The 13,225-nt window shown below is 34.2% G+C and overlaps 1 protein-coding gene across 2 annotated transcripts in view; it reads left to right on the forward strand.

The window, feature by feature from the left end:
* Positions 1–12,699, forward strand: part of LOC128240134 (uncharacterized) — a 51,449-nt gene extending 38,750 nt beyond the window's left edge. For both annotated transcript variants that reach the window (XM_052956655.1, XM_052956654.1), the window contains exons 4-7: positions 4,253–4,392; positions 8,395–8,664; positions 9,165–9,287; positions 9,594–12,699. In XM_052956655.1, coding sequence (XP_052812615.1) covers positions 4,253–4,392; positions 8,395–8,664; positions 9,165–9,287; positions 9,594–9,613 — 553 coding nt within the window. In that variant the 3' untranslated portion in view covers positions 9,614–12,699. The remainder of the gene's footprint in view (positions 1–4,252; positions 4,393–8,394; positions 8,665–9,164; positions 9,288–9,593) is intronic.
* Positions 12,700–13,225: the final 526 nt, after the last annotated feature.

Genomic DNA, 13,225 nt, shown 5'->3' on the forward strand with positions numbered 1-13,225 from the left:
GCCCCGCAAATGCATGTCCGTATTTGTCCTAGCTCATCTTCAATTTAGGTACTACCAAATACACCACTGAGGTATTAACCCATCCGAGTTTTCTGTCAATGGAGCATGCGTTCATCTGCCTTGAAAATAGGACAACTCCGCTCATTTGGAATGGAGTTAATAAAAATGCCAGAATATAACAAAACTATTATTACAGAACATGTATATCCTAACGCCGCTTGACTAAACATTTGGTACCTTCATAGTTGAAACCGAAAAATATTTTTTACCTGGCATTTAAATACAATAGTAAGTTGTTATTGCAGTCAAACCCCGTAGGCTGGAATTCAAAGGCCGGCGAAAAACCTCGAGCCAAACGGGTATGTTTACCTCAATAAAACTCAGTCCTTAACACATCGTTTGAGCCAACGAGGTAATCAAGCTAATTGAGTTCGAGCCAACAAAGTTCACCTTTATAACGCTTTCCAGCAGAGGGTGAAATACACCGAGAAAAGGAAAGTTGTAGAGTTGTTCAGTCTTTTGATATTGGCAGTGTTACTCTTGAGAAAATTTTAGTCGTTGCCACTTCTTAATGTCTCTCTATGTGGTAAATACAGAAAGCTATTATAACTGGCAGCACTGTCGTCCACGTCGACGTTGATGGGAGCGGATGGTAATTACGTTTTACTTGTATGGCATATAGTAATTAATACCTAAATGAGATTCTCTGCTTTTAGTCATAATAATAATTGAAAATATCATCCTAGCAACATTTTCTGGAGAAAGATGAAATCTTCAGCTTCTTGAAATTCTAGTCCAAATCCCTGTAAAAAGAAATGACATAAGGAAACACTGAACCTAGCTTTAACGAAACTGTGTTTATTGCAGGAAAGAATATTATTTATTTATCTTTAAATTTGTTTTGTTTTCTTGTTGTTGGGTTATGTTATTGTTGTTGTTTTTGTTGCTTGGGGGTGGTGGGAGGACCGAGATATTGCTACAAAACAGTTCTGTCTCTCCAAAATGCAGCAGAACCGCCCTTTAATTTGAGGATAACGATAATAAATCAGTGCTCTATTCTACAAATAGTAATTCTAGGCAGAACAGAACGCTCGACGAATTATTCTAATTCCTTTGACAGACCAAACAAATTGTTTTAATATTATTTAAATTCGATTTTATATGCACAGCAAGCTTAGAGACAAATTAGCATACTCATTTTAGCAATATTAGCATGCAATGAATAAACAGATACATATAAAACACTAGAAAGATATGGTGTTATCGCAAATATATAGCAAGCGTCTTTTGGAAAAAATTGTAGGTAATTTTGATTTGATCCTCCCGTTATAAATGTTGACTTTGGTTAATTGAATAGAGGAGGATAATAAATATTTACAAATATGCACGTTCGGCGCAATAATGTATCCCATGGCGTTAACCATGTACAGAATTGTCTCAAATATATAAGGTTACAACATTATCCAGCCTAAGAAGACATACTATGAGCTTGATAAATACAAGTTTATTTGTCACTTTTACCGACAATATTACGAGCGTCATCATATTGCTTCAAATATACAAAGGCTTGACATTTTATAGATCACCAAAATAAATATGACATTAAAAATGGCGGCGTCAGTTGGTTTGAATAAAATGTTCAGAAGAGATTCAACAATGTTATCTAACATACTGTGTTTTTCACTCCATTTCCCATCTACAGAAATGCAACGAAGTCAAACATTAAACGTACAGATACAGTTATATAATCCTTGACATATCGCAATTATATAGAACAATGTGTTATCTTTGCCTACCCTAAGTTAACTCCTGTATTTGTCTGAATATTCGAATGTGTTCAAGGGAGAATATCAGGGCAAATCAAAACACGATAGAAATGCCATTTTACACTCAGGATAACTTCAACTAGTACTTACATCTCTAACAGTCAGTTTAAATACTGAAATGCATCTAATCTGTCACCGTGACGTTAATACAAGCGCAATGTAAACTAACAAATGGATGTTCAAATTGAACAGACATAAATGTAGTTTGGACATATTGTGTTTGTGCTTTCGAGTTGTATGAGCCCGTCTCTTAAATTCTCAATACCCTTCACCAATCGATGGCGGTGGTGCAGTCGGTGACTTTCAGATGTGAAATCGATCGACATGCAAATGACGTTTGCATTTGATATGTCATATATTTGATAGACTGTGGCGGGTGACAGCCACAAGAATACATTTATTTAAAACCATATATACGCTAAGTTAATTTGCAAACAGTAGTATTCGTAAGGCGGTTAAACTAGCTATTCAGCTGTAGCGTTGCTCTTGCAAGAAGTGTATTTGAGTCATGCAACTGTTTTATTTCTTCCTTTGTGACACGATGCTTGTTTTCAAATAATTATTTTGTACTTTGTTTGAAGCGAGAAAGTAGAAACGTGAACTCTTCTCCGTGTTGGTTCTTTTATGATTGCCTATAATTGCAATAAATCAATAAAAGCAAACAAAGGGTGGTCGTTTATCAACATTAACTGAAATTTTCCATTCGCTATGAGCATTTTATTCGTTATTTGGCAGCTTAAATTGCTTCTTTATACTTCCAACTGTTGCCTTCGTTTACAGATAATTGTGTTTTGTTGCGCCAGTGTTGACAAGACTAAAGCAATTATGAGCGAATAATGGCAAATAACTTCTAATAGAAATAATAAAGGAGTATTTCAAATTGACCTTCACTGACTGTGTTCGCTATTCGGCAAGATTCGTTCCCTCTGGTCATTAATACAAAAACTGGTTATTTCTACGAAATTATGATACATGCAATATTCTGGACTTACATAAGTTAGATAGATCGATTAAGCTCTGCAAATAATATACACATTGTCTACATCGTTTAAGTCTACATAGTTTTGTATATTTAAAATATGAATATGCATCATATAACACAATGAACAATTATCAATATACATCTGTTATAGTTCGCCAGTGTTTTATGAAATTCTGCACCGAAATGCGTCTGCATCAATGTTTTTTGTTTCAAATTGGAATGTCAATGGTTTTAAAGTCAACTAAACTCTCTGTCAAACTACAATGTATGTACAATAGCATTCATAATGTTTTCATTAGTTACCTTATATATGTTTTAGTGTATTTGAGAATTTGAAATCTTATACCGATGGTATTTTAAAAAGTTAGTTCACTAACGAACAAGGAATATTTTCATTTTTATGATTGTGTCTAAAAAGCATTACACTAAAACTAATTGATCATTAAGATTTCATTTTTAATCTTTCCCTTTCGCAAAAATTGCCTCGAAATACATCATAAATAATCATCTTAAAGAAATACAGAAACACACGGTTTATGTTCAGTCTTATCAACGTTCGTTTTTTTTTCTTCTTCATGTTAAGATCTTTTGTATTGTATCGTGTTAACAAAACCATTTATTTTACTGTTTTAATTAAAGCTATAGGAAAGTAAATGCCTTTGGGTCCCATCATTGTATGATGAGTTAAGTCTGTATAATTTATTAAATCTGGATTTTAAAGTCAGATAAATTCTCATAGAGGCATAACAAAGTTATATTGTGATCGTTTGGTTCCTGGAGGGTGTTTGCTCAAGCTTGTGCCGCAATATAAAAGTTGGTCAGGATGGTTGTTGATTGAATGCTGTCCTTTTTTGACTTGCAATGTCAGTCATGTAAGCAATGCTAGAAACGCTTTCATTTCATTGCGTTACATCTTAAGTATCTTTATAACGCCATTTAAGACTAATTTTACGTTCACTGTATTAACCAATCGCGTGTTTCATTTCTCAAAGCAGCCATTAACGACAGTTGAAATACTGACTTGCATTTGAATCAAGTGAAAATAGTCCGGAACAGGTGTTTTTAATATCTGCGACCCATGCATGTACGATGTCAAATATGTTGCCCGAATGCATCGATAAACCCTGGTCTATTACTGTTCATGTTGAGTAAGGACTTGGAGTATGCCATGCAAAATATCACATTTAATAATGGGGTCTTAAAACGGACCCTTATATCAATATCGTGTATCGTGTTATACTATTGATAATTATAAATCTCAAGATGTCAGTTACCTCAGTAGCTCGCTGTTTCTCTCACCAAAATGGTCGCGGCGTTTACCTTCCCAAGCCAGAGAACCAAAAGTGAATATTTTAGTTTATATCCGCCTTCAAAGGCTAGATAAATAGGATATATAAAGTAAACTGTGTTAATAAATTCTACATTCTACACGATTTATTTTCAGGACAGGCCTTGGTATAGCCGCGGCTTTTGTGGTCTCCCTTTCATTCTGCATGTTCCTGTATTGCTGCTGTTGTCAACGCAGGCCTGAGTTGCATAACGGCATCAAACTCATGTGGGTGCGACGATCCTTTGGCAAAGAAAGTGAGTTGTCCATAAGGTTATTCACATTGCTTACTCTAAAGTTAATAAATTCAACTTTGTCCATAAATGCTATGGCAAGGAACGTGAGTTGTTGACTTTGCAAAGTATATGTACTTTCTCTGACTAACGATCAAGGATATAACAATTCTCAGTTTGTATTAACACGCGATGATTCGTGATCCATACAGATTATATATTGTGTTTATTGTGGAAAAACATATACAGTAGGCATAAGCCCATGAGTACAGTATACAAATACAATGTTTAATACATTCATATGGTTGGCGATGAGTATTTTTTACATGTAGTAAGATACAGCGAAAGGAGAGTAACTTGCATTACAATAAATGATAATTATTTCAGGCAGAACTCAATGTTTGAGTTTTAGCAACGCACGTACTAGTATATATATATATATATAGTTTAGCATACTTTATATCTGATGTACATATAATCTTAGTCCAATATCTAATGACATTGTACATAGTTCTATTTTTACATGGCATCTTGCCCAATTCACCATAGACAAAGACATTTTGTGTCTGCAATTTGACTCCAAGTAATTGCTTATAAAATCTAAGGTACAAAATCTCTAAGACTGGTGCATTAGAATATCCCCAGATTTCACTACCATAACATATCACTGGGTCGATAAGTTTATCAAATAAATCTAACCTGTGACTAACAGAGATGTATGGAAATTTAACAAGATATGACTTCATCGTGTACATTGCTTTCATGGCTTGACCAGCTATACTTTCAAACGCCGTATTAAAAGACCCACCTGTGGTGAACACAATTCCCAAATAATTAAATTTATAAACAATTTCAATTTCTTCATTGTTATAAGTAAATATAATGTTACCTAATCTCCGTCCACCTTTTTTTAAATATCATGATTTTAGTTTTACTGACATTTACTTTTAGCTTCCATCTATTACAATATTCTTCCAATATAGATAAACCATTTTGTAGTCCCTTTTCCGTTTCAGAAAAAATACATATATCATCTGCATATAAAATGAGATATAGTTTTAACATACCAATATCAATACCATCATGGCCTTTCATAATCAAAGTTTCTTCTAAGTCATTTAGATACATAGCAAATAAAAATATATTCTCCTTCGAATATTTACACCTCAACTTCTATTCCTTAAATGAACTGCCTTTCGGCAATTGCGTTCAGCAATCGATGAACGCAACATCTTCGGATATGTTCGGATCGTAATTCATTGCATAACAATATACATGAAAGCTATTGATCTTGTTATTGGTTGTATTGTGTCTGTAGGTCCCGTAAAATATAGATCAACATTTTTAAAAGTGTTAGTTTATTACATTTTAAATATATTGGTACATTGGTGTTTCAATTTAACGTTTTAAAGTGATTTCAAGTGGTTGATCTTTTCCCGCGTTATTGTGACGTCATTTGAAAAATAATGTTCCCGGTTATAGTCGGGTCGTTCTATTTACAGAATGGGTAAGAACGGATTACTGAAAGGTTGAATGAAATAATGAACATTGGTGTAAATATAAGGAATGAATTCGGACTCCACACACATTGACTAACCCAATTGCGTTCATACCCCGATAATGACATCAATCCCGCAATTCATTCCTTAAATATACTTTGGCTATGAACTTCGATTGTTGATTAGAAAACTCGCATTTGCTTACTCTGAAAGTCTAGCATTTAATCATTTAAAAATATCATTTGGCAATGAATGTGATTTATTGATATTGTTTTATATTTTCTTACTCTAATGTTATAAATATTATTATTTATGCAAACAGCTATAGAAAGACTCCATTTAGACTCCGTTGAATATCCGTTGACATGAAACGTGTGATTTTCGGAAGGTTATCTATATAAGCGTAGTATTTTAATATCCTTTGGTATAGAACATATGTGAATTACAATGTTGTTTGTATCGTTTGAAAAGTTTGAATGTTTTATCAGTTTAGTTTTTCTTACCCGTTAACTAGGTTGTGTATCTAGTCTTAAGTTGATATTTGAAGCATGAGCTCGTGTTGGAAGATAATTTGTTAAACCGTAGATGCAGAACATGTTTGATATTTTACTCATGCTTTTCTTAAACCAATACGGAATGTTTTACTTTTATTTAACAAACTTCTCCGTGATTTGATTTAAATAGGACAATGCAAGTGTAGGGTTGAAATATAAGCAGGACATACCTGTATTGTGGTGTTAAATGAATATCAACGGGTAACTATCTGACAGAAAATGAAAGGGATAGTTATATACAATATCTTATACACACTTAAAAATAATCGACTGCTTGTGCATAGAAACTAGTTGTAGGTTAACACTGATTATCTTTTGAGCAATGATTAGTTGTTTTGCAACATACGTTTAAATGGTCAGCGCTAATCATGAAGAAGTGCGCAGTGCTAAACGACTCCTCTATTTTGTAAGCGGACTCCAAAAAAACCAAATAAGTGACATGCACTGCTGCGAAACAACATATTGCTGTTCAGTTTTATGGCACCAGCACTGAATGGCTCCACGATCAATACAGAAGCCACGTCAGCATCGAAGGTACAATACCGAAACAAAACAACACATAACCATACTAAGGCAATACACTAATTACTAAATAGCTATACTATTGAAGGTATTGACTGCGTTTGAAATGTTATACAGTTACATGTTTTACCCTGCTGTAAGACTTCTATGTTGAAATATATATTCAGTATTAATAATATATTTAACAAGAAAGTGGCTAGACCGTTACCTAAGCACCTACCACGTACAGGTACTGCACCATGCCGGTGCATTATTGTTCAAATGGTCATATCTATATTAATATCGGGGAAATATATATTAAGTTGATACGGAATATTGTACCGTTTGAGACTACATAAATGTAACATCCCTGAATTTAAGCCTCCCACACTGTTTCAGTCCCCGAACCTGCAAGAATAAAGTTTGGGTACAACCATCAGCTACTAGGAATAGTACATTGTTAACTTATTCGGTTTCCTTCTTTTTTTGTCTGAGGATTTTGCCATGCTGTTGGCGATAGTAGAGTAAAGCGCAAATAAGACGTTTATAGGCTACTAGGGCGAATAATAATTTCATAACAAGAGTTCATTGAAACCCGAGTCTATATAACTAGATCATAAGGCCATAATCTCAATGTCTGTTACGCACCATCAATTTGTAAAACCAAGCAGTTTGAGAGATACGAAGCTAATTAGCTAATTGCATTATACGCTGTCATGGTCGATGCGTGTCGATGTTTTAAAAAATGTATAGACCTTCCAACAGAATCAATTTAATTCCGTTACCAATAGCGGAGACACAGTAGTCTGTAAACTGATTATTTTCACATGGTGACTAATATCATTCTCTGACGTAAAGAAATTAGTCAATTGTTCTCGACAGTCATCGGGCAAATTGCGTTTTAGTTAAATTATCGTTTTTTTTTCCATATCCCATTCAACACCTGCATAAAGATTAATTCAACCAAAGTTGCTAGTAATTATTTGCATTAGCCGGATGGCGCGTGGATGATCTGCAGTGGAGAAAATGCATTTAGAACTTCCATGTGACATTAAAACATGTACAACGATCGTGGTTGCCTGCTTCTCCGACCACAACATGATACTTTCTTGTACTCTCGCATTCCTTAAACAACCTTATCCAGACGTTGAAATACTGCTTTTGGCACACATGTCATACCTCGGAGAAATTCGGTAATAAGCCTGATGGTCGACTGTCTTGTTGTCAATAAATGCATTTTGTCGGATCTGAACTATAACTGAGCTTAATAGTTTAACCAAATATTCAATATTAGTAAGAGTGATTGAAATTATAATATTTTAACCAAATGTGTTGCGTTGGGTTTTGTTTGTAGTTAGATACATTTCAATGCTGTTTACTTTGAAACATTCAAATATAATTTTGAGAAACAATAAGTAAGCAGACGAGGAAAGCCCACATTATAACGTTTCATTCACCGTTACGTTTTCCAGTAAATCGTCTGGAACAGCCGGCGTACCACGATCATATGACGGTTGTCAATAGCATCACTGGGCTCCGCGAGAGCCGGGGACCAAGTCGCCAGGGGAGCCGGGGACCAAGCCGGCAGGGAAGCGTCCGGAGCATGCGTGGTAGAGGCGGAAGTGTTAAAGATAAGCATCAAAGTGCAACGCCGACACCATCAATCAGCAGGCGCCCTTCGAACGACCTTGCTCATTCCCACCCGGGACCTTCACACCACCATAGTGGCCACAAACAAACATGTAAAAAGCTTTATCGAATTGTGTTATAACACCTTTTTAATAAATATTTGGCTACTATAATATTCTTATCGCTGTAGTTTCCTCTGTATCGTTGCAGATGAAAGCTTTCTTTAACATGTTAAATTGACATGGTTCTATACGCAATGCATTTCAATTTCATAGCGAAAATAATCTGCTCTCATACAGCAGCTGACGCCAAATAAAACCTTGTATCTGACCTGTGTTTTGCGTTTATGGAGAAAACCTCTCTAAAACGACACTGATGAACGTTGCCCAAAACTGCCAAAAGCAAACGTGGGCGCATAAAATATAACTTTCAACTCATGCGTTAGCACCTGCAAACAGAAATCCAACGAGGATGACACATCCCAAGGTCAATTGTTGTTATCAAACTTACTCTTAAAATAACAGAGTCCAACAGCGCCAACGCTTAAAACAGCAAAGTAAGACTAGTAAACACAAATTCAACGTTATGAACGATGTTGATATTCATCTTCCAGCACCAGATGACAAACAATACCTTGGTTCCGAGTTGCCCAAGGCATCGGTGGTCATCACCGTGACCACTCCATCAGACGAACATGGACCGACAGCACCCTTGCTCAAAACGGTGCAGCACATCGGTAAGCACTGTAAAAAAATCAGGCATACTAACGCACGCCAATCCGTAAAGGAAAGTATTTTACCAAACAAAATTTATTGTAAAGGGAAATTACTCGAAATGGTTTTGTATCATTTTTTTCACCATAGAATTTTGAATAATTAGCATGATATGTGTATTAATTTTTGCCTGTACTTTTGCATAAAGTTAGTCTGTTTTTTTCAGTCGACAACGCTAAAAGTCATTTAGCTTGCATACAACTTTTCAATTTAAAAACTTATTTGTACAGATTAAAGAATGTGCGTTTGACTATTTCTTTAAATTTTAGCACAACCCGAGCATGTGTGACTCGATGCTACGTTGACCTTCCAGTCGATTCTTCGAAATTGTTAATTCAAAGGATTCAACCGCGTGCACAATTCGATGAGGCTGAGACAATTGGGTACCATTTGACAAAACACACCTTTACATTTAGACGGATGAACGATGTTTGCAAAAAAAAAATGCAAAACGAATGATACGCAGCTGAGAAATCATAAGACTGATAAGATGTCGATATATGGATAACACGTATCATGACGAATTTTTCATTGTTTGCCGCAAATACCTACATTACATCAACTTTTTACTTGTGTCACTTTGTATTCATGACATATTTGGTTGCAAAACACAGTTTTTACGGGAATCGTACATTTGTGCTACTTTTTAACAACTACATGTACAATGTACACATTTTTATTGCAAGTACGATACCAGGAGGAAAGAGAATTAACCGATTGTGTGAGTAGTATATTAAAGTTTAAGCGGAAATTTCGCAAACAAACCAAATGCTTTTACAAGTACATTTTATTTTACCTAGATATACATTAAAACCGAAACTTTTTGGTTTGCAACGTTTCGATTATAAAGGAAACAAAACTTAAATCATAACAGAATGTAGAATAAAAAATAATATATTGTAATCTTAAAGAATGTTATGGTATGTAGTTTAATGCTTATACTGAGGCAACCTTTTATCTGTTAACATGTTCATTATCCTTATAACATGGCGTTTTATGTTTCAGTCTGCCATATGCCATAACGAAACATTTATTTGTTGGGTATTTGTCTGTCTGATTTTTATTAATCTTTCTATGTGACGATATTTTGAATACAGTCGTATTCTGGCTGTATTTTGTTCTGTTTTCATACCGATACCGTCCTGAATAGGCGAAATGTGTCTCAAACACAAAGTAAAAAAAAAGTTTACATATGGACAGGTTATTATCTTATTCTTTAACATTACATATTATATAATTAGAGATTGTATAACGATTTAAGTGTTCTTGTATGGATTAACTCCTACTGCTTGAGTGTTACAGTGTCCAGTGGCGATACATCAGAATTGCTGCTATGTGATGTATGTCACATATAGACTGGAAAAAAACCTCTTATATGTCACTGTACGCTTTACATAAAGTAATTGACACGGTAAAAATAACAAGTTGAAACGAATGCAATATTTAAGCCAGAAAAAGTGAGCAAATAAACAGACGAGAGACAACAACTTATTTAACGAACGACTTAGAGCTCATTTTCATCGTAATCGTAATCATGTTAACATGGTAACTGTATGAGTTGTGATTAGCTATACATATTTTCCATTACATCCTAAAATCTACGTCATAGGTTGTCCGTGTTCTAATGGCTATTTTATACAGAGCGAGTTCAATTAAGAACTATGGCTATTTTATACCGCGTGAGTTCGTTAAAGCACTATAATGGAACTGATATAATTGTTGTTAGCGAAATACATGTATATGTTTATGCTTGAATTTAAACCGTTCTACATTTTAATACATCAAATATACAGTATGTTCGAGGCCAGTTTAGTGCAACTTTTGTCTTTAATGTAATCGATCAGATCCACTCATTATTATGTCAAACTTTATTGTATCGATAATAATCGATCGAAATCGCTCATTATTTTGTCAAGTTTTATTGTATCGATAGTAATCGATCGATATTGCTTATTGTTTTGTCAAACAAGGACATTGGTTGTGGTGTTGTACAGTTTGCTCAAGTCTACTTTTACCAGCATTTCTTATCCTCATTGGTATACAGTTACCTGCCTTTCGTTGTATTTGTGATGGAAATATTAACAATCAAATGATATACAAGCTAGCTTGGTCATTTAAGCACGCATCATTACTATTGTAGTTCATGAATTATTCTGCGACATGCCTTTTATCACATGCACCCTTTCATTGATAGTAAGGTCTTGAAAAGTAGTTTCATAAGGGCCTTCAACAGCGCAAACGTCGTTTCCCCACCCACTTTTCACTTTTGAATTTTAGATAAAGTTTATACATGTTTTTACAAACTGTTCTTTAACTTTAAGACTTTGATACATAAGTATTGGAATCATTAAGACGAAGTACATGTTTCCCCAAAAGGGCTAACACGAAATATTGTTGTCCTGCCTTCATAGTAATGATAACAACTCAGTCAAATGGCCGAAAAAGCTGAACCTAATTTATTATGCAAAATATTATAAGCAAGGCTACACTGCAAAAAAAAGTTTCATTCTACATTTAAATAGTTAAAGAGTTGAACACATTAACCACATATTGTTTTACTCTAAATACGAGATGAAATAAGTAATTTTGAATGACAGTTTTATGTGTGTTCATTATGCAGCCATTTATTAGTAAATATTTTGTATAGTTTTACCATGCACTAGATAATTATATTAACATTTATTATTAGTATTGTTTAATATTGATTTTATGTAAGTATTGTAACACATTATATATATTTTATTTCTCTTCCCATATGCCTCTGGTGAATGGGTTCAAATATTGCTGTGCAAATTTGTTCTGATGTTCCAGTTAAGATTTCTTGCTTAAAATCAAAATGACGGTTCATATTTGCAACATAATGACTGTATTTGGCTTTTAAAACTATACTTCAACTAATTGATTAAGCTATTTGTTTTTAAAATTTACAGTTTCAATGTTTGTTGGTATAGTTACAAAACATGTTACTTGCTTTGAACCAAATAAAGGTGAAATGCGTTATATGATATATTAATAGTCGTTTGTATTGAGTGTTCCTTTATAAAGTTTCTTCAAAATCCGTGATGAAAGTTTTATAGCAAACATGTTTGTATAGTATATTATTTGTTTAAAAATGAATTTATAACTTATGTTCTTTTGGGATATAATTGTCTATAAGCATTAATACGTGAAAACCGATCAAAGGTTAATGACATTCCTTTATAGATATGTAGAAGTTTTGGTAGATCTTTGTTGTTTAAAAAGTTGAAGCAAATTTACTCACATATGATGTTGCTGCATTTTTCTGATATAAAACATATAAGTGCATTGGAATCGTAAATTTATCGTGTTTTATACGCACTTCTTTTTCGTATGAATAAAGTTTTAGAAATGTTATTGCTTTATTCTATATAATTAACCTTTCAATTCGACGTTTGAAATGACAAACTTATCATGTACGGTGTGCAACGCGATCCAAAATAACATGATTTAATTAAAAAAAATGAAAGTTAAGCTGTAAGTATCCTTAACTATGATCTTGTTGATAGGCATATAGTCCAAGCCCTTCAAACACACGACATTAGTTTAAATTATTTTAGTTCGATTGCGACGATAGCTGATAGCTTAAAGAACCCGTGTCCGTTTCCTGGGTAGAAACAGGTACTGGTGTCAATTTTGAGTTGCCGTGAAAAAGAACTCCTGGCGGGGTTCGAACCCACAACCTCTTGGGCGAATGGCGGACAATGATACTACTAGGCAATTTCCACCCATACACAGCATTGAACTGAACAAAACGAAGAGTTACTAGAGACACTGAGAGTTTCGAAGCGTATCAAACCTGATTCTAGATACAGATTCAGAAAGGTAAGAACATTTGGTTTTGCATTTGTGATTCTCGAATCTGAATATTTGAGACCGTAAA

Source organism: Mya arenaria, chromosome 7, assembly GCF_026914265.1.
Source record: "Mya arenaria isolate MELC-2E11 chromosome 7, ASM2691426v1".
In the NCBI taxonomy this organism is placed as follows: domain Eukaryota; kingdom Metazoa; phylum Mollusca; class Bivalvia; order Myida; family Myidae; genus Mya; species Mya arenaria.